The 19,918-nt window shown below is 42.0% G+C and overlaps 1 protein-coding gene across 2 annotated transcripts in view; it reads left to right on the top strand.

Moving 5' to 3' along the window:
• The first annotated feature begins 7,158 nt into the window (after positions 1–7,158).
• Positions 7,159–19,918, top strand: part of UGDH (UDP-glucose 6-dehydrogenase) — a 33,217-nt gene continuing 20,457 nt past the window's right edge. Inside the window, exons 1-2 of one of the 2 annotated variants that reach the window (XM_061164583.1) lie at positions 7,159–7,424; positions 16,613–16,776. In XM_061164583.1, coding sequence (XP_061020566.1) covers positions 16,615–16,776 — 162 coding nt within the window. In that variant the 5' untranslated portion in view covers positions 7,159–7,424; positions 16,613–16,614. Of the gene's footprint in view, positions 7,425–16,607; positions 16,777–19,918 lie in introns of both variants that reach the window. The other variant, XM_061164582.1, reaches the window with a different exon arrangement.

The following is a 19,918-nucleotide window of genomic DNA, read 5'->3' as shown; positions in this document are numbered from 1 at the left end:
TACACACCTGCAGCCATCCACTCCATTAGCAAATCCTAGATCTATAATTTTAAACTTTATTACTTGTATATTCCTAAGAGAATTTTGAAAAGTGGCATACTATCTTAAATGTTTTTTTTTTTTCCTTTCAGAACTCAATGCAAAGCAATCTTGATGCTCTTTCTTAACATAGGTTCATATGTGTCCCTCCCACTTCAGAAACCGTACTACTGATGTCATTTTAATTCTTTTTTTTTCCTGTATTTGGGCCAAAATACACAAGGAGGCAGAAGGGGATCTAAGCCTTGATTTGTACCTTTCACCTAAACTTACTTGGCTTCATGTGTGAGCAAACCAAACAGAATCTCTACAACTACCTTCATTTCTTTTAATACAGTTGTTCAGTAAAGCCACGAGTAACAGCAAGATTATAATGCAAAAACTACAAGAGACTGTAAGACTTGCAGACAAAACTTGATAGCCTCAAAGCATTCAGATAACTGCAAGCCCAGCTGCTGTCCTTCATGCCAGAATCAGTGTGATTAAACACCTTGGAATGTGAAGTCAAGTGGGCCTTAGGAAGCATCACTGTGAACAAAGCTAGTGGAGGTGATGGAATTTCAGTTGAGTTATTTGAAATCCTAAAAGAGGATGCTGTGAAAGTGCTGCACTCAATATGCCAGCAAATTTGGAAAACTCAGCTGTGGCCACAGGACTGGAAAAGGTCAGTTTTCATTCCAATCCTAAAGAAAGGCAATGCCAAAGAATGTTCAAACTACCACACAATTGTACTCATGTCACACACTAGCAAAGCAATGCTCAAAATTCTCCCAAGTGAGGCTTCAACAGTACGTGAACCAAGAACTTCCAGATGTTTAAGCTGGATTTAGAAAAGGCAGAGGAACCAGAGATCAACATCCTGCCAGTGTCTGCTGGATCATAGAAAAAGCAAGAGAGTTGCAGAGAAACATCTGCTTCATTGACTACACCAAAGCCTTTGACTGTGTGGATCACCACAAACTGTGGAAAATTCTGAAAGAGATGGGAATACCAGACCACATTACCTGCCTCCTGAGAAATCTGTATGGAGGTCAAGAAGCAACAGTTAGAACTTGACATAGAACAAAGGACTGGTTCCAAATTGGGAAAGGAGTACATCAAGACTGTATATTGTCACCTTGCTTATTTAACTTATATGCAGAGTTCATCATGAGAAATGCTGGGCTGAATGAAGCATAAGCTGAACTCAAGATTGCCAGGAAGAATATCAATAACCTCCGATATGCAGATGACACCACCCTTATGGCAGAAAGTGAAGAGGAATTAAAGAGCTTCTTGATGAAAGTAGAAGAGAAAAAAAGCTGGCTTGAAACTCAACATTTAAAAAACGAAGATCATGGCATCCAGTCCCATCACTTCATGGCAAATAGATCGGGAAACAGTGGAAATAGTGAGAGACTTTATTTTCTTGGGCTCCAAAATCACTGCAGATGGTGACTGCAGTCTTGAAATTAAAAGACACTTGCTCCTTGGAAGAAAAGCTATGAACAACCTAAACAGTGTATTAAAAAGCAGAGACATTACTTTGCCAACAAAGGTCTGTCTAGTCAAAGTTACGGTTTTTCCAGTAGTCATGTATGAATATGAGAGTCGGACCGTAAAGAAAGCTGAGCACCAGAGAATTAATGCTTTTGAACTGTGGTGTTGGAGAAGACTCTTGAGAGTCCCTTGGCCCGCAAGGAGATCACACCAGTCAACCCTGAAGGAAATCAGTCCTGAATATTCGTTGGAAGGACTGATGCTGAAGCTGAAACTCCAATACTTTGGCCACTTGATGTGAAGAACTGACTCATTTGAAAAGTCCCTGATGCTGGGAAAGATTGAAGGCAGGAGAAGGGGATGACAGAAGATGAGATGGTTGGATGGATCACCAACATGATGGACATGAGTTTAAGCAAGTTCCAGGAGTTGGTGATGGACAGGGAAGCCTGACATGCTGTAGTCCATGGGGTCGAGAAGAGTTGGACATGACTGAGCGACTGAACTGAACTGAAACACCTTGGAAATTTTCGAGAATGGCTCCAACTTTAGTCAATGCTTAGACCATTTTAAGTTGACATTTAATATGTTTTTAGATATAAGTGAGTATAATTTTGTTAATAAAAGTATTAAGCATCATATAAGATGAAACCTCCACGTGGAAAAAGTACTGTAAGATTTGATATAACTAAGTTTAACTAGTTTACTGAATAAATCTTTTAAATTCTATCCATGTCAATTTTATACACTACCTCTTGCCATTTTTTGTAGTCCTGCAAAATATTTAAATTGCTTTTAAAATATTCCAAGTCACTAATTTAAATGGCATCTTTTTTTTTTTTGGAATTCAGAACATGTTCAAAATGTCCTGTTTCTAACTCTGAACTTCACCCTTAACAAAAATAAATATAAAATGAGGAAAGACAGATTTGAAGTGTCTTGGTTAATCAGTATAAGGGACTTTCCCCAAGCCAGAATTCACTTGATCCCTTTGTTTGGCACCCAGAATTTTACCCCTGGCGAATGGATCATAGTAAGGGTTTGTTTGGATAAAAGCTAAGTCTTTCTTTTGTAAAATGGACTATTCTTGGACAAATCAATTTTGAGAAAGAGTACCTGTGAAAGTTGAGCCAGAAATTTATTCCCTTAGTTGTTTAAGAAATTGATTGCCTTAAATATTATCTGTGCAAGGCATAACTAACCTTTATTGTCAAAGCCAAGATAGTGATACCCTTGGTGTGAGATGAGAGGAGGGGGAGGATATTACTAAAATCATCATGCTTTTATTCCCTAATCATCTTACTCTTTAAAAAAAAAACATTATATATTCATTTTTGCCTGCACTGGGTCTTCATTGCTGTATGTAGGCTTTCTCTTGTTGCAGAGCATAGGCTCTCGGGCACATTGGCTTCCATAGTTGCAGCACATGGGGTCAGTAGTTGTGGTGCTTGGGTTTAGTTGCCCTGTGGCTATAGAATCTTCCAAGATCAGGGATCAAACCTGTCCTCCACATTGGTAGGCGGATTCTGAACCACTGGACCACCAGGGAAGTCCTGATCATCTCTTGAATCTGTTCATTGCTCTAAATCTCCTGGGTTACTACACTGGACATGCTGCTTCTAATTCTTGATGGCTGTATTTAGCTCTGAATTGCCCTCCCTAAATCCATCCTCTTTATTCCTCCAAACACCCTCTTTGTTTCCCCCAGTTAATGCCTGTATTTCCTTTAGGAGCTTAATTTTCAAAACTTGAGGAAGGGGCTTCCCAGGTGGCCCAGTGGTAAAGAATCTGCCTGCCAATGCAGGAGACACTGGTTCAATCCCCGGTCTGGGAAGATCCCACATGCCTTGGAGCAACTAAGCCCATGTGCCACAACTACTGAGCCTGTGTTCTAGAGCCCAGGAGCCACAGCTACTGAGCCCTGCAGCCGGTGCTCGGCAACAAGAAGAGCCACTGCATAAGTCTGCTCACTGCAACTAGAGCATAGCCCCTGCTCGCCAGAGCTCAAGAAAAGCCTGAGCAGCAGCAAAGACCCAGCTCAGCCAAAAATAAATAAACTTGAGGAAGCATCCCTGACCTGCTATGTCAGATGCTTTTATTGTATATTCCCACAAGACTATATATATCTTCCTTAAGTTATTTTATATGCCTCTGTGTTACTGATGTTTCCCCAGAGTAAAATGTAGGAAGGCTGGGAATGTACCATTCTTTACTCACAATTCTATTCCTAATGACTAGCACACTTTAATCACATAGTAAACACTTGGAGGAAATTCTTATTGAATGACTAAATCAAGCGCTTTTTAAATTTTAAGAGGAGCATGTTTGTAAATTGAAATCCTACATGAAATTTTGATAATATGAAGCAGATTGACAGATAAAAGTAGAACTGCTCTGATATGGAGAAGGAAGTCGGAGACACAGTGCTCTGTCAGCTTTAATCTCCCACTCATTTTCTCTCTCATAGACTCTGACACACCACCAGGGAAACTCAGAGCTCCATGATACATAATCTGAAAATAATTGCCCTACCACATGCAGTTCTCAAACTTTTGTTCTCAGGACTCCTTTACACATTTAAAACTTGAAGACCCCAAAAGGCTTTTTCATGTTTATTATAGCTATTTGTATTGGCCCTACTAGAAATGAAAATTGATAAATCACACAGAAATACATCAGTTCCTTAAACTTAGCAACAATAAGCCCATTGGTGGTGGTGTAGTCGCTCAGTCATGTCCGACTCTGTGTGACCCCATGAACTGAAGCCTGCCAGGCTCCCATGGATGGCCATGGGATTCTCCAGGCAAGAATACTGGAGTCGTTTGCCATTTCCTTCTCCAGGGGATCTTCCCAACCCAGGAATCAAACCCGAATCTCCTGCATTGCAGGCAGATTCCTTATCGACTGAGCTACAAGGAAAGCTGTAAGTCCATTTCATGTCAACATAATGTATTTTTATTAAAAAATTACTTCTAAATAAAAAATTAGAAGATTGGCATTTCTTTACATTTTTGTAAGTCTATAATATCTGCGCTGACCTGTTATAGGGTCTTCCCTGGTGGCTCAGATGTAAAGGATCTGAGGGAGACCAGGGTTCGATCCCTGGGTCGGGAAGATCCCTTGGAGAATGAAATGGCCACCCACTCCAGTGTCCTTGCCTGGAGAATCCTATGGACTGAGGAACCTAGTGGGCTATAAAGTCCATGGGGTCGCAAAGAGTTGGACATGACTGAGCGACTAACACACACAATGACCTGTTATAATATCACATGTCCTACAGCCTCTGGAAAATTCAACCATATCCTTGTGAGAGAATGAGTGAAAAAAGAAAGGGACATGTTAGTATTATCATAAAAATGTTTTTTACCTTCTGGATCCCTTGAAAAGTTCTCAGAAATGGTCAGCACATTTTGAGAACCATTGTCCTATATCCAAAGGCCCATTCTAGCTATTATTGATAGTTTAATTTCATTTCTAAGAGTCTGGAGCTTTTTGAAGATTATGATCATTATCAAAATACTAACAAAGAATGTAAAGTGAATAATAGGTAGAAAAATGTTGAATTCAAAATAATGGGACTAGAATAGTGGTTTTTTTATTAGAAAGCTGACTGTAACAGTAAACAAATCTATGTATGCACCAAGTTAAAAAACCTCTGGGACCTACTTGGTGGTCTAGTGGTTAAGACTGTGTACTGCCAGTGCAGAAGGTGGGGGTTCAATCCCTTGTCTGGGAACTAAGATGCCACATGCAGTGTAGAGTGTCATGGCCAAAACACCAAAAAAAAAAAAAAAATACCTCTATTAAATGCACTGAAATTACTTGTTCATTTGTCTCCCCCACAAGCCTGTGAGTTTTGGAAGAAAGAATTGGATTTTGATTTATCTTTGGTCTCTAGGATAATGTCTAATACAATAAGCACTACATCTTTGCTGAATGAATCAATTTAAGAATATAGAATGGACAATGCCTACACATGCTATCACGTTTTCTAGGATTCACAACAAACAATTCAACAGCTTGTTTGAAGTGCACCTCATGCTCTTATCAGAAATCTATCATCTATATGGTATTTTAACGTGCCTTTATAAACTTCTAACTACTTTCCTTGACATGTTTCAAAATGGTCTTTGACTTAAAGTACAGATTATATTACTTGAAGTAATTCTTATTTTTTAAAAAAATTTTTTATTAAAGTATAATTGATTTACAACGTGGTGTTTCAGGTGTATAGCAAAGTGATTCGGTTATATATTATTTTTTCAGATTCTTTCCCATTACAGGTTATTACAAGATATCAAGTAGAGTTTCCTGTGCTATACACTAGATCCTTTTTGGTTATCTTTTTCTTTTTTCGGCCCTGCCCAGCGGTATACCGGTGGTTACCCAACCAGGAATCCAACCAGCAGCACCCTCTGCAGTGGAGGCGCAGGGAGTCTTCACCACAGACCGCCAGGGAAGTCCCTGGTTATCTATTTTACATATAGTTGTGTGTATATGTTAATCCAAAACTCTTAATACGTCCCTCCTTCCCCTTTCCCCTTTGGTTACCATAAGTTTGTTTTCTATGTCTGTGAGTCTATTTGTATTTTGTAAAGTTCATTTGTATCATTTTTTTAAAAAAGACTGCACACATAAGAGCGATACAGTTATCTTCGACTGACTTCACTTAGAATGATAATCTCTAGGTCCATCCATGTGATGTAATTCTTAATTTAACCAGAGGAAGGAAAAAGTCATGACTACTTTTTTTTTTTCCCTCCCCTTTAAATTTGAGGTTTAAGATGACCTTGGAGTGGGGAAACTGGAATAGAAATGCCCTCATTAAAAGTGCGCGGCTCCATACGTTAATTTCACTCTTCCTCATACGCGGCACTTAGATCTGGCATGCTCTCTGCTACCTATCGTGCACAGACGTCTCAAATCCCGAACTTGGCAGGAGCATCTGGAAAATCTGCCTGGAGGGCATGGCTGTCTCGCTTCTCCACCGGGATCAGGGTGGAGATCACTAACTGGTCCAGTCATGATGGCCTCAGCATCCATCTGGCGTGACTCCTTCCCAGAAGCGGCGGGTCTATGTAAACTGACTAAGCCCTGGGACTCGGGCCCGTAAGGGTACGAAGGATCCAGGCGCCTGGAGGACGTGGGAGTGGAGGAAGCTGCTGGCCACGTCTGATCCACAAGGTCTAGGGGAGCCGGAAGACAAGACAGGCTCTCTAGGCTGCTGGGGAGACCGGAAAGGGGGCCTGGACCTTCCGGTCCCCTCGGGCCTCAGCCCCAAAGTATGGCTGACCTGGCGCGCAGGCGGCACCACCCCAGCGCTGTCAGACAGGATGGGCACACAGGGAAGGAACCGGGGGCCAGATGGCAAGAGAAGACTTCAGACGACGGGGGAACTAGCACCTGACCTACTCGCTCCTCCGGCTCTAGCCGCTCGGGCCTCGGTGGACCCGCAGCGCACGCAGCTCCGCCCCGCGCGGCTCGCGGCAGGGGCGGGGCCGCTGAGCTGGACGCAGCGGATTTGCTCAGCGTCGGCCGGGGGCGGGGTCTGCCCCCCTCCCAGCCACGACTGGCCACGCCCCCGTGTCCCCGCCCCAGGGCCCGCAGGAACTTGGGGCGGGCCCTGGCCTAGCTTGGCGGGAGGGGGAGCAGGGATGCGACCGAGGGCAGAGTCCGGGAGGGCTTGGCTCCCAGGGGATGAATCCTCCGCCTTCTCGGGTGGAAGCCTTTAAATACGGGCTCGGGCCCGGGACCCAGGGTGCGGCGCCTGGCAGCCCGAGAAGGGTGTGCGGCGAGGGGAGATCAGACGGAGCCGGGCGCGAGTGCTGAGGCTGCGCGGCCCAGAGCGAGGAGCTGTCCGAGCCGGGGGGACAGAAGCGGTTGCAGCGCTCGGTGCCTGGAAGTGGGTAAGCGCCGTTCTCGGGCTGGCCCCGCCGCCCGGTGGCGTGCTCCCGGGCCCCGCCGGGATGTGGAAGGAACGGGGCGGGGTGTGCGCGCTGCTCCAGTCGCTCCCTGCGCGCGGTCCGAGGCTTCCAGTGTCACGACTCTCGGTCTCCTCTTCTGGGCGGCTCTGGGCGGGAATCGTCCTTTGGATCTGCTGCCCTGGAAGAGAGATAGCTTAGGCTTTTAATTCAAGACTCGGCGAGTCTTCCAACCGCTTCTCTTTTCTGCTTTCTCCCACTTTCCGACTTAAGTGAGATTTCCCTGGCGCCTCTGAAAGCGAACATCACCAGAGGAAGTGGTCCTTTGCTTAGGGACCCCATTTTGGCCTCTGAATCAAAGTCTTTTGTGTTTAGAATTGCTCACATGGAGTGCTGACGCTTTACCCCCTTCCCTGACCGCCCTTCTTAAGAAACTTGACAAGAAAACGAACCAGAGAGCCTTTTCGAAGGCGAAGTCCTAAGATATTCTGTCGTGACATCTATATAGCTGTCCTGAAATGCATTGTTGGCCGCCACACCATATAATGGCTTTATTTCATGTTAAGGAAGGCCTTTCCGGAGTGTTTCAGGAGATCGTGTTTGTGTGAGCCCTTGAAAAATTATACCTTCTTATAAATAGGAAAATAATTGAGTAAGGTCGAGAATTCTGGTGTATAGAAAAGAAGGATTCACTGGTAGGGAACTTTTCAAGGATATACAGAGGAGTGGCTGTTCATTGACTGCCCTCAAAGACACAGCGAGTCTGTGAGTTTCTTCAAATCCCCTAAGAAATGGGCAACAGTAGTCTGGTCTGTTCCTTGGTGGGTAGGGTGGTGGTTCTGGAAATGAAAGACGTTACTGTGTGCTCTGAGATTGCTTGGTAGTGCCCAGCCTCTAGTTTAAGGTAAGGGATAGACAACCCTGATTGGAAGGGTCTCGTTTCTTCTCCTGTTGCTGTACTCCTCTAATAGGAAATCTGCACCTAATAAGCATACTCCATCTTCTCTCGTGTTGTTTGCACAGCTTTACATGAAACCCTTTAGATATAAGGTTAACAATCTTATTCACTGATTAAATATTTCCCCCAGGTCAGGCATCTGTATTTCATTTCTGAAATGTCTAAGATGATGTGTGAAGTTGATGTGACATCCATTGCCTTGGCTTTGTTGTTGTTTAGTCACTAAACTGCATCTGACTTTTTTGCAACCCCATGGACTGTAGCCTGCCAGGCTTCTCTGTCCATGGCATTTTCCAGGCAAGAATACTGGCGTGGGTTACGATTTTCTTGTCCAGGAGATCTTCCTGACCCAGGGATTGAACCCTCATCTCCTGCACTGGCAGATGGATTCTTTACCACTTAGCCACGAGGGAAGCCCGTTATACTGGGTACTTGTAGAGTGTACTGAAGAGGGGTAGAGATGGAGGGATTATATTCACCTTAGATTGTAATCGGAGGTTCGCTCTTTGTTAGCCAGAGCTTGTAGGTTGAAATATTGATCTGAATTCGTAAAATTATAAATGAAAAATAGTTTTGGAACTGCTTGGATTGCTGTGACTTTCCCAAAACACGGGGTAAAAAGTCACTCCAAACTGACTCATTCGTAAGCAAATATTACCATTTCCCAGACAGCACAGTAGAGGATCGGAAGGTATATAAAAGTAGACATTTAAAGTGGTACCAGAAGATATCTGTGTCAGGCGGAGTACATCACTAACACTGTATCAAGCTCCATATTAAAGCTTATTGAAGATTTTGTTGAAACTTCCAGGTGGTAATTTATTGGACTTGCACAGATGGTAGATTGGGCTTCTTCAGTAATTTCCCCATTGTCGTCTGCGAGCCATATGAAATAGCAACACAGGGGTACCCCAAAACACAGGCAGTTCTATAATACAGGCCTACCTGCCATCAACAGTTGACCCTGGCTGCTTATATGAAAGGCAAGCTGAATATGGCCTGGCGACCAAGGTGGATAAGAAGTGACTCTGGGGGCTTCCCTGGTGGCTCAGTGGTTAAGAGTCGCCTGCCAATTGGGGGAACACAGGTTCAATCCCTGGTTCAGGAAGGTCCCATATGCTGCGGAGCAACTAAGCTGGTGCGCGCTCTAGAGCCCAGGAGCCGCAGCTTCTGAGCCTGTGTGTCATAAGTAATGAAGCTCATGCGCCTAGAGCTTGAGACAGGAGACACTACTGCAATGGGAAGCCCTTGCACTGCGACAAAGAGTAGCCCCCACCCTCCCCGACCCCACCAGCCACCACGACTGGAGCAAGCCTGCAAGCAGCACTGAAGACCCGGCACAGCCATAACCTTTTTTTTTTTTTTGAAAAAAGAAGTAACTCTGAGAAGACATGCTAAAGTTCTACCTTAAGAGAAAGGATGATAGGATTTTGGACAATCTGCGAAAATACTGTGATAAGCCATCTGAGCTAAAAATATTCAAATAACAGTTTTCATCTCAAAAAGACCCTTAATAAGAGTTACTCATCCAATTAGTAGTTAGTGAGAGCCTATTCTAGGTGCTTAGGTGAAGAGCAGCAGAGAAATGTTAGCCTGGGACCACCTTATTAAGCTCTTGAGCCCAAGAGTTCATCATGTAGATCTTCAACCCATGTTTATTGTAAGAATGTTAACAGAACCTGTTCTGGTTGAGATTGAGGGCATAGGCTGCCCTTACAACCTCTTGGCTATGGGTTAAGTGGTAACACCATAAAATCCTCTCGTTCAAAAGTCCTTTGAGATTTCACTTTTTAGGTATTCCACATACGTTAGTTTTGATTAGAGAGGCCACCTATCCAGTAAGGGTGTTGCTGTGTGTGGTAGGTAGTCCTTCAGATTTGTCACAGTTCAGGACTTGACCTTCAGCCTTACATATCTGGAAGGTTGATTTTTTTTTTTCTCCCACAGACCCGTGGTTAATGAGGTTTCAGGTTTTAACGATGCCTAAGCCCATAAGAGACTGATGAGTATACTAGAATGGAACCTTGCTAATACAGTAGGGAAATTTTATTCCAGTGCCTGGAATACTGATGTCTCAAACCCAGGTCATCCCTTTCTAGTATTATAATTCCTGGCAATCTGAACTCATAAGGCAGAGTGGAATCAGAGCCAAGAATATGGGGGTAATTTGCCATCCAAGCATTGGGAAAGCCTTTTCTTACCTCACTGTTCTAAACCCAGAACACTTCTGACTTCCAGATTTTGTGTCACTCTTTAGACAGCTCTGAAATAAACATCATTCTTCTTCTTAATGCTCCTTTTCCAGGCTCTAAGCTGATCATTCCTTCTTCTTTTTCTTCAATGGAGCTTGTTAGGTTTTAGTTACATTAATGCCTTTGATTGTTATGGTTACTTTCAGCTGTTTCCTTAAGTTATTAAAGTATAGCCTCATGGATATTTATGGTCATACCTTCCTGAAAAAGGCATTCGAGACCCACTTCCAATTCATTTCCACTCTAGGAGACAATTATTACCTGTTAATACTTTTTTTTTTTTTTGTAATTTTAAACTTTTGTGGGCTTCCCTGGTGGCTCAGTGGTAAAGAATCCACCTGCCCATGCAAGAGACATGAGTTCAGCCCCTGATCTGGGAGGATCCCACATGCTGAGGAGCGACTGACAGTGAATTGACCCGGTGCTCTGGAGCCTGGGAGCTGCAACTGTTGAAGTCTGAGCTCCCTGAACCGATGCTCCAGAGCAAGAGAAGCCTCTGCAATGAGAAGCTCAGACACCGCCACTACAGAGCAGCCCCCACTCACTGCAACCAGAGAAAAGCCCGAGCAGCAACTAAGACCCAGCACCGCAAAATAAATGAAAAAATAAAATTATTTTTTAAAAAACAAAACTTTTTATTTTGTATTGGGGTATGTGTACTTAGTCGCTCAGTCGTGTCTGACTCTCTGTGACCTCATGGACTGTAGCCCGCCAGGCTCCTCCATCCATGGGGATTCTTCAGGCAAGTATACTGGAGTGGGTTGCCATGCCCTCCTCCAGAGGATCTTCCCAACCCAAGGATCGAACCCAGGCCTCCCGCATTGCAGGCAGATTCTTTACCATCTGAGCCACCAGGGAAACCCAAGAATACTGGAGTGGGTAGCCTATCCCTTCTCCAGGGAATCTTCCTGACCCAGGAATCGAACCAGGGTCTCCTGCATTGCAGGTGGATTCTTTACCAGCTGAGCTATCAGGGAAGCTCCAATTAACAATGTTGTGGCAGCTTCAGCAGAATAGCAAAGTGACTCAGTCACAGATATACATGTATCCATTCTCCCCCAAACCTTCTTCCCATCCAGGCTGGCATATAACATTGCCTCTCACTACTTAATATCCACTTTTTTTTTTTTCCTTGTAACTAGGCAGATCGCCTCACTTCTTTGGACTCATTTCTGTATCTAAGTCCTTATCTATTCCGTCCTGTCATCTGAAATGCCCTCCCCGCTTATATTTCCTTTCTATATCCTATTTATTCTTTAGGCCAGTCTTAGATTTTACGTTTCCCTTGATGTAGGATGCTTTCTTATTTTGATTCCCCTGGACTTTAACACTTACTTTGTCATTTAGCTGGTTATCAGTTCAGTTCAGTCGCTCAGTCGTGTCCGACTCTTTGTGACCCCATGAATCGCAGCACGCCAGGCCTCCCTGTCCATCATCAACTCCCGGAGTTTACTCAAACTCATGCCCATTGAGTCGGTGATGCCATCCAGCCATCTTATCCTCTGTTGTCCCCTTCTCCTCCTGACCCCAATCCCTCCCAGCATCAGGGTCTTTTCCAATGAGTCAACTCTTCGCATGAGGTTATACTCCCTTGTATAATTTAACCATGTTATCTGGGTGTGACTAATTCCATTTTATCTTTTAAGTCAGTTTAAAAGTCACCTCAGAGAGACTTCAGTTCAGTTCAGTTCGGTTCAGGTGCTCAGTCGTGTCCGACTCTTTGTGACCCCATGAATCGCAGCATGCCAGGCCTCCCTGTCCATCACCATCTCCCGGAGTTTACTCAAACTCATGCCCATCGAGTCAGTGATGCCATCCAGCCATCTCATCCTCTGTCATCCCCTTCTCCTGCCCCCAATCCCTCCCAGCATCAGGGTCTTTTCCAACGAGTCAACTCTTCGCATGAGGTGGCCAAAATATTGGAGTTTAAGCTTTAGCATCAGTCCTTCCAATGAACACCCAGGACTGATCTCCTTTAGGATGAACTGGTTGGATCTCCTTGCAGTCCAAGGGACTCTCAAGAGTCTTCTCCAACACCACAGTTCAAAAGCATCAATTTTTCGGTGCTCAGCTTTCTTCACAGTCCAACTCTCACATCCATACATGACCACTGGAAAAACCATAGCCTTGACTAGATGGACCTTTGTTTTGCTTTACCCTAAATAAAATAGTCCATTCCCCACAGTGTTTCTTTTTCAAGTTTTCCTTTATTTCCTTTATGTGGAATTTACCACAACTGCCGTTGTTTTGTTTGCGTGCTCTCCTACTAAAATATAACTGCCTAAAGGTGGGAACTCTTGTCTGTCATGTTCACTGTTGTGTCGATAGTACATAGAACAATAGTTGTCTGATACATAGGGGGTTCTTTAACAAACGCTTTTCAGTTGAATTATTCCCTAAATAAATTGTTAAGTAGTTGAGGGTCAGGACCTATATTATTCTATGGCCAAATTCTCTGCTGTGCCCACACAGTAGACCTGTAAGTTGGGAATGTTAATTTTTCATGAAGGAGAAGGGGCTAAGCCTGGAGACAGTTGAGGCACTTTTTTTGAAACCAGATGCCAAGATTCTTCTACTGTAGAGGGGATAGCAGCAGTGAATGCTGGAAATACATCTTTGGTAAGCCTGCTCCAGGCCCAGTTGTCCCTCCCACAGGTGGGAACTTTTCAGAACATTCCCCTCAGCTTTAGCCACTAAGCAATTCCCACGCAGTCATATCTCCCCATACATTTTCCTTGTCTATAGGGCACTTGAGGCTGGGAGAGTATTAACAGGCAGAATTGAAAAGTAGAAGGGTGAAGTAATGAAAGATACATGGTTGCCAAAAGTTTATTTTTCTAGGCTCAATGTTTTTCTTAAGGTGATTCCTGGAATACTAACAAAGGTTGCTTGTAGTAGCAAAGTAGATAAAGATGGGATAGGTGTGAGGCTTCTGTTTACCTTGTTACACAGATTTTTCTTTTTCTTTTTTTGGCTGCCTCAAGTGACTTGTGGAATCTTAGTCCCCTGACCAGGGACTAAATCCAGACCAACTGCAGTCAAAGTGCTTAACCACAGGACCATTAGGGAACGCCTCAGATTTAATTTTTGATTCATATGAATTATTACCTATTCAAAATAAAAATACATTTAAAATATTACTTTGTATGCATATTGCTAAGCATATTGCTCTCTTTCAGAAGTCATTAGATTACAAATTCTGTACATATTTACTGTTTTACTAAAATTCCATTTTAAGTTGTTAAAAGGTCATTAGAGGGAATTCCCTGGCGGTCCAGTGGTTAGGACTTTGTGCTTACTCTGCAGGGGGCCAGGGTTTGATCCCTGGTCTGGTAGCTAGGATCCCATAAGCCGCACAGCCAAGAAGAGAAAAAAGGAGTCATTAGAGATCAGACTCTGGGAACTGGTATCTTCTAATCATAACCAAAAGATCAATTTATAAACCAGATTACTTGTTCATTAGCACAGACCGGGATACTTGTATGGGTTGTCAGGCCATTCATTTCTAGTAGGGAAGCTTACCCAGAGAACCACTGAAGATTAGAACATTGTTTGATTAGTGAAAATTCATATCAGAGGGAATTGGATCGTCTTAATTATGTGCTTCATGTACCTTTTTTCACTGTAGGGATATACTTGCCAGACATTGTAATTAGATGAGCCTTCCATATTACCTTCTCTGATCCATGCGGGAATATACTAACAGGGTCTTAAACTTTCTGATTACCATTTTCCTTCTTTATGGAATCCATGAATGAGTTAGATCAGATGATGTCTGAGATTAGAGTTAGTCCTTGACAAGGACAAAATTTCTAAGAATTTGATCAGTTTGATTAATTTTGTTCTTATTCCTGAATAAACTGACATTCGTTTGTATAACTCAGTCCCTTGTCCTTTTGATTAGTGTGAATCAGTTCACCTAATCATTTGAAAAGTCATCAAAATCTGCGAAACAGCTTTGCTAACTACAGAAATTAGTCTAAGTAGCTAAGTCATGTCCGACTCTTGTGACCCCATTGAGTGGCCCGCCAGGCTCCTCTGTCTATGGGATTCTCCCAGCAAGAATACTGGAGTGGGTTGCCATTTCCTACTCCAGGAGATCTTCCCAATCCAGGGATCGAACCCAGGTCTCCTGAATTGTAGGCTGATTCTTTAACCAACAGAGCTACGAAAGCCCAACTACAGAAATTACTTTCCTTTAACTATTTCATAGTTTCCGATTAAAGTTGAAATAGAGTTTAAGATTTCTGTCCAGTACCTAAGAAAGAATTGCTGAAGCCAAACTGTGCAGGGAATATAATCTCAGAGGTATATTCTGGGCTTAGAAGTAATCTTAATATCTGTCATTTTAGTCTAAACCTGTCATAAAGCTGACCTTTGTACACCAGCGTTTAGTTAAGCAAGAATTGCACGGGTGTGTTCACCTATGAATTTTCCCTTGGCAATCAAAGTTATGCTACTGTGTTAGAAGGCAGAGGTTTTACTGTGCTGCTTGACTTTCTAAATATTAGGTCATTATAATCTTTGTGACACTTTTTCAGTGATGTCAGTTACTATAATTTTTTCCATGTTTCGTGCTGGTACAGCTGAGAACAGGCTAGGTCATCCAATTGGAACATTACTTTTTTTTTAAATCACTGTTTACATAATTCTTTTTTTTTTTCCATTTATTTTTATTCATTGGAGGCTAATTACTTTACAATATTGTAGTGGTTTTTCCATACATTGACATGAATCAGCCATGGATTTACATGTGTTCCCCATCCCGATCCCCCCTCCCACCTCCCTCTCCATCCCATCCCTCTGGGTCTTCCCAGTGCACCAGCCCTGAGCACTTGTCTCATGCATCCAACCTGGGCTGGTGATCTGTTTCACCCTTGATAGTATACTTGTTTCAATGCTGTTCTCTCTGAACATCCCACCCTCGCCTTCTCCCACAGAGTCCAAAAGTCTGTTCTGTACATCTGTGTCTCTTTTTCTGTTTTGCATATTGGGTTATCGTTACCATCTTTTTAAATTCCATATATATACGTTAGTATACTGTTTTGGTCTTTATCTTTCTGGCTTACTTCACTCTGTATAATGGGCTCCAGTTTCATCCATCTCATTAGAACTGATTCAAATGAATTCTTTTTAATGACTGAGTAATATTCCATGGTGTATATGTACCAGAGCTTCCTTATCCATTCATCTACTGATGGGCATCTAGGTTGCTTCCATGTCCTGGCTGTTATATAAACAGTGCTGTGATGAACACTGGGGTGCATGTGTCTCTTTCAGATCTGGTTTCCTCGGTGTGTATGCCCAGAAGTGGGATTGCTGGGTCATATGGCAGTTCTATTTCCAGTTTTTTAAGAAATCTCCACACTGTTCTCCGTAGCGGCTGTACTAGTTTGCACTCCCACCAACAGTGTAAGAGGGTTCCCTTTTCTCCACACCCTCTCCAGCATTTATTGCTTGTAGACTTTTGAATAGCAGCCTTTCTGACTGGTGTGTAATGGTACCTCATTGAGGTTTTTATTTGCATTTCTCTGATAATGAGTGATGTTGAGCATCTTTCCATGTGTTTGTTAGTCATCTGGATGTTTTCTTTGGAGAAATGTCTGTTTAGATCTTTGGCCCATTTTTTGATTGGGTCATTTATTTTTCTGGAATTGAGCTGCAGGAGTTGCTTGTATATTTTTGAGATGAATCCTTTGTCTGTTTCTTCATTTACTATTATTTTCTCCCATTCTGAAGGCTGTCTTTTCACCTTGCTTATAGTTTCCTTTGTTGTGCAAAAGCTTTCAAGTTTCATTAGGTCCCATTTGTTTTTTCATAATTCTTAATGGGTCTGAATGTAGGAAATCTTTCCCTATACCTGTCACCTTGACAGCTTTTATAAAGTGTGATGAATGTGCAGTGTGATTTCTTTAAATTTTCCATTCTCAACAGTCAGTCTTACTGTTTCTCTTCTAGTACAGTCATGTTTGAAATTAAGAAGATCTGCTGCATCGGTGCAGGCTACGTTGGTGGACCCACATGTAGTGTGATTGCTCACATGTGCCCTGAAATCAGGGTGACGGTTGTTGATATCAATGAATCAAGAATCAATGCATGGAACTCTCCTGCACTTCCTATTTATGAGGTAAACCATGTTAAACAATGCATTGTTCTTATGCTCTTTGCTTTCTTACTTTTTTTGCTAATTTAATTTGCTGTAAAATTCTACAACTGTAACTGATAGAAATAAAATGGAAAAGTCTAAGTACATATTATGAACATTATAATTTTGTCAGATACACCCAGGGAAAATGTGTAGAAAAAAGTATACTGAATATTAATAATTGTTGTATTAGTGGAGTGAGATAATGAGTAATTTTCTTCTCTATTTTCTAATTTTGTCTGATAGTATGGCTACCATATTATAATAGTGCAATTAAAAAGTGGCATTCTGTAAAAATAAAAATAAAAAAAACTGATTGTAATATTGACTCATGTAAGCCTATTATATTTTTGGATTATTGTATTTATATCAGATAAACCTTGAATGAATAAATGGTGTCTTTCAAGTTCAGTGTTCACTATCACAAATTTGTTTAAATTGGAACTTCAGTATTTCTTTAATTTAGAGAACTCACAGTTAGGAAACTGTGTCTCTATTTTATTAAGTAAGGTTTCATTTTAAAAAGTTTTCATAGTAAAGAGTTCATGATATTATCCTTTTGAAACCCAACAGAGAAGCATTTGAAAATTTTGAGGATAGCATTTTTCTCCAACATCAATATATTCTTTTTTTTCCAGAAAGTTTTGTTATTTATAAGACTCTTATCCACTGTAGTCTTTAAGCGGTCTTTAGAAGGGGAAATCTCTGTAAGATAAATCTGCCTGCTCTTTATAGGTCTATGAATAGAAATCCATGATTTGTTAATATCTAAGTCAGACTTAGAATTTTTTTAAAGGCCCTCTGTGTATGTGGTAGCTTCTGTTTGTGCTTGACCCTTTCTTCTTCTACCAGATAAATTTCCCATAATACTTCTTTAAATACCTCAGTGTGATAGCATTTCTTTCCCTGTTATATAACAGTACTACTATTTGGTTTGCGGGAATTTTTAAAAGCATTTTGGAAAGATAACTTGATTAAAAGTTTAATAATTCTGATATCCACTAAAGGGCTGGAAGTCATCTGAAATTTTGTGAACCATATCTATATCCAGTCATTCAGTTGATTACTGAATTGATTGTTACATAATTATCATGCCAGCATAATTTTTCAAAAACAAAGTGTAACAGAATGGCTAAAACTATGACTGCCGACAATGCCAAGTGTTGACAAGGATTTAGGGCAGTTGGAATTTTATGCACTGCTGTTGTTTAGTTGCTGCTTCTGCTGCTGCTGCTGCTGCTAAGTCGCTTCAGTCGTGTCCAACTCTGCATGACCCCATAGACGGCAGCCCACCAGGCTCCCCCGTCCCTGGGATTCTCCAGGCAAGAACACTGGAGTGGGTTGCCATTTCCTTCTCCAATGCATGAAAGTGAAAAGTGAAAGTGAAGTCGCTCAGTTGTGACTGACTCTTCGCGACCCCGTGGACTGCAGCCCACCAGGCTCCTCTCTCCATGGTATTTTCTGGGCAAGAGTACTGGAGTGGGGTGCCATTGCCTTCTCCATGTTTAGTTGCTAAGTTGTGTCAAACTCTCTGTGACCCCATGGACTATAGCTTTCCAGGTTCCTCTGTCCATGGGATTTCCCAAGCAAGAATACTGGAGTAGGTTGCCATTTTCTTCTCCAGGGGATCTTCCCAACCCAGGTATCAAACCCACGTCTCCTGCATTGCAGGCAGATTTTTTACCACTGAGCCACCAAGGAAACCCTTATACACTGCTGATCAGAACATAAATTGGTACATCCAGTTTGTAAAATTTTTAGCAGTAATTATTAAAACTGAAAATATGCATAGTCTGACTTAGGAATTCCACTTCAAGGTGTGTATGCAACAGAAAAGCATACATATATGCACCAAAAGACAGTGTTATTAACAGTGTTATTCATAATAACCCCAAATGGGAAACACCCTACATATTAATTAGCAATAGAATGGATACATAAACTATAGTATAATTTTATAATAAAATACAATAATACATTGAAAAATGGATGAAACTACTGCTGCATGCAAGCATATGTTTAAATTCTCATAAAAGTAACAAGTCATTGGACACAAGGTAGTCCATAGTGTGTATCCCATTTATATAAAGTTCAAATATAGATATACTGGTCAGGTGATAGAATTCAGCATGATGGTAGCGTGAGGGGTTGTAGTTACTAGAAGAGGACATGCTGCAGGCTCTGATTTAATGCTTTTTTGGTTTTGTTTTTTTTGACCCAACCAGGCTTGTAGGATCTCAGTTCCCCAACCAGAGACTGGACCCAGGCCACTGTAGTAAAGATTCAGAATCCTAACCACTAGACCACCAGGGAACTCCCCTGTTAATATTCTTCCAGTTCTTGTATGGATAGTGATTACACAAGTGTGTTCACTTCTGAAAACTGAGCACTTTTCTGTGCTGAAGTATATGTACTGTTTAAAACTTTTTTTTTACTTCACTAAAATTTTTACTTAAAGATTATATCGAATGAGAAGAAGTATAAGCTATGTATAATATATTGGATTTAGATATTTTTTCTTGGAGAAAACAAAAACATTAGTTGATCAGAAGGTATGTTCCCTAGTTAGATTCTTATTATTAGGACTGTTTAAAAAAATAATTTTATGTATTTATTTATTGACTGTGCTGGGTCTCTGCTGCTGCCAAGGTTTTTCTCTAGCTGGGACGAGCGAGGGCCACTCTCTTAGAGTTGGGATGCGTGAGCTCTCAGAAGTGGTTCCCAGGCTCTAGAGCGCGGGCTCAGTAGTCATGGCACGTAGGCTTAATTACTCCATGGCGGGTGGGGTGTTTCCAGACCAGGGTTCGAACCCTTGTTTCCTGCACTGGCAGGCAGATTCTTTAGCCACCAGGGAAACCCAGTTGTTGCTCCTTTGCTAAGTCATGTCCGACTCTTTGAGACTCCATGGAAGACCAGTGCCATTTCTATTATCTGAAATTTGAAACTCTATTGCCTGAGACTTCAGTGCTTTAAATTAAAGATAGTGTGTTCCACAGATACAGAAAACTTGTGATTACCAAAGGGGAGAGGGAAAGGAGGAGGGGCAAATTAGAGATATAACAGAATTAACAGATATAAACTATATGAAGTAGATAAGCAACAAAATTATCCTGTATAGCACGGG

The sequence above is a fragment of the Dama dama genome, chromosome 17 (genome assembly GCF_033118175.1).
Source record: "Dama dama isolate Ldn47 chromosome 17, ASM3311817v1, whole genome shotgun sequence".
Lineage (NCBI taxonomy): Eukaryota > Metazoa > Chordata > Mammalia > Artiodactyla > Cervidae > Dama > Dama dama.
This window is presented reverse-complemented; position numbering and strand designations above follow the sequence as displayed.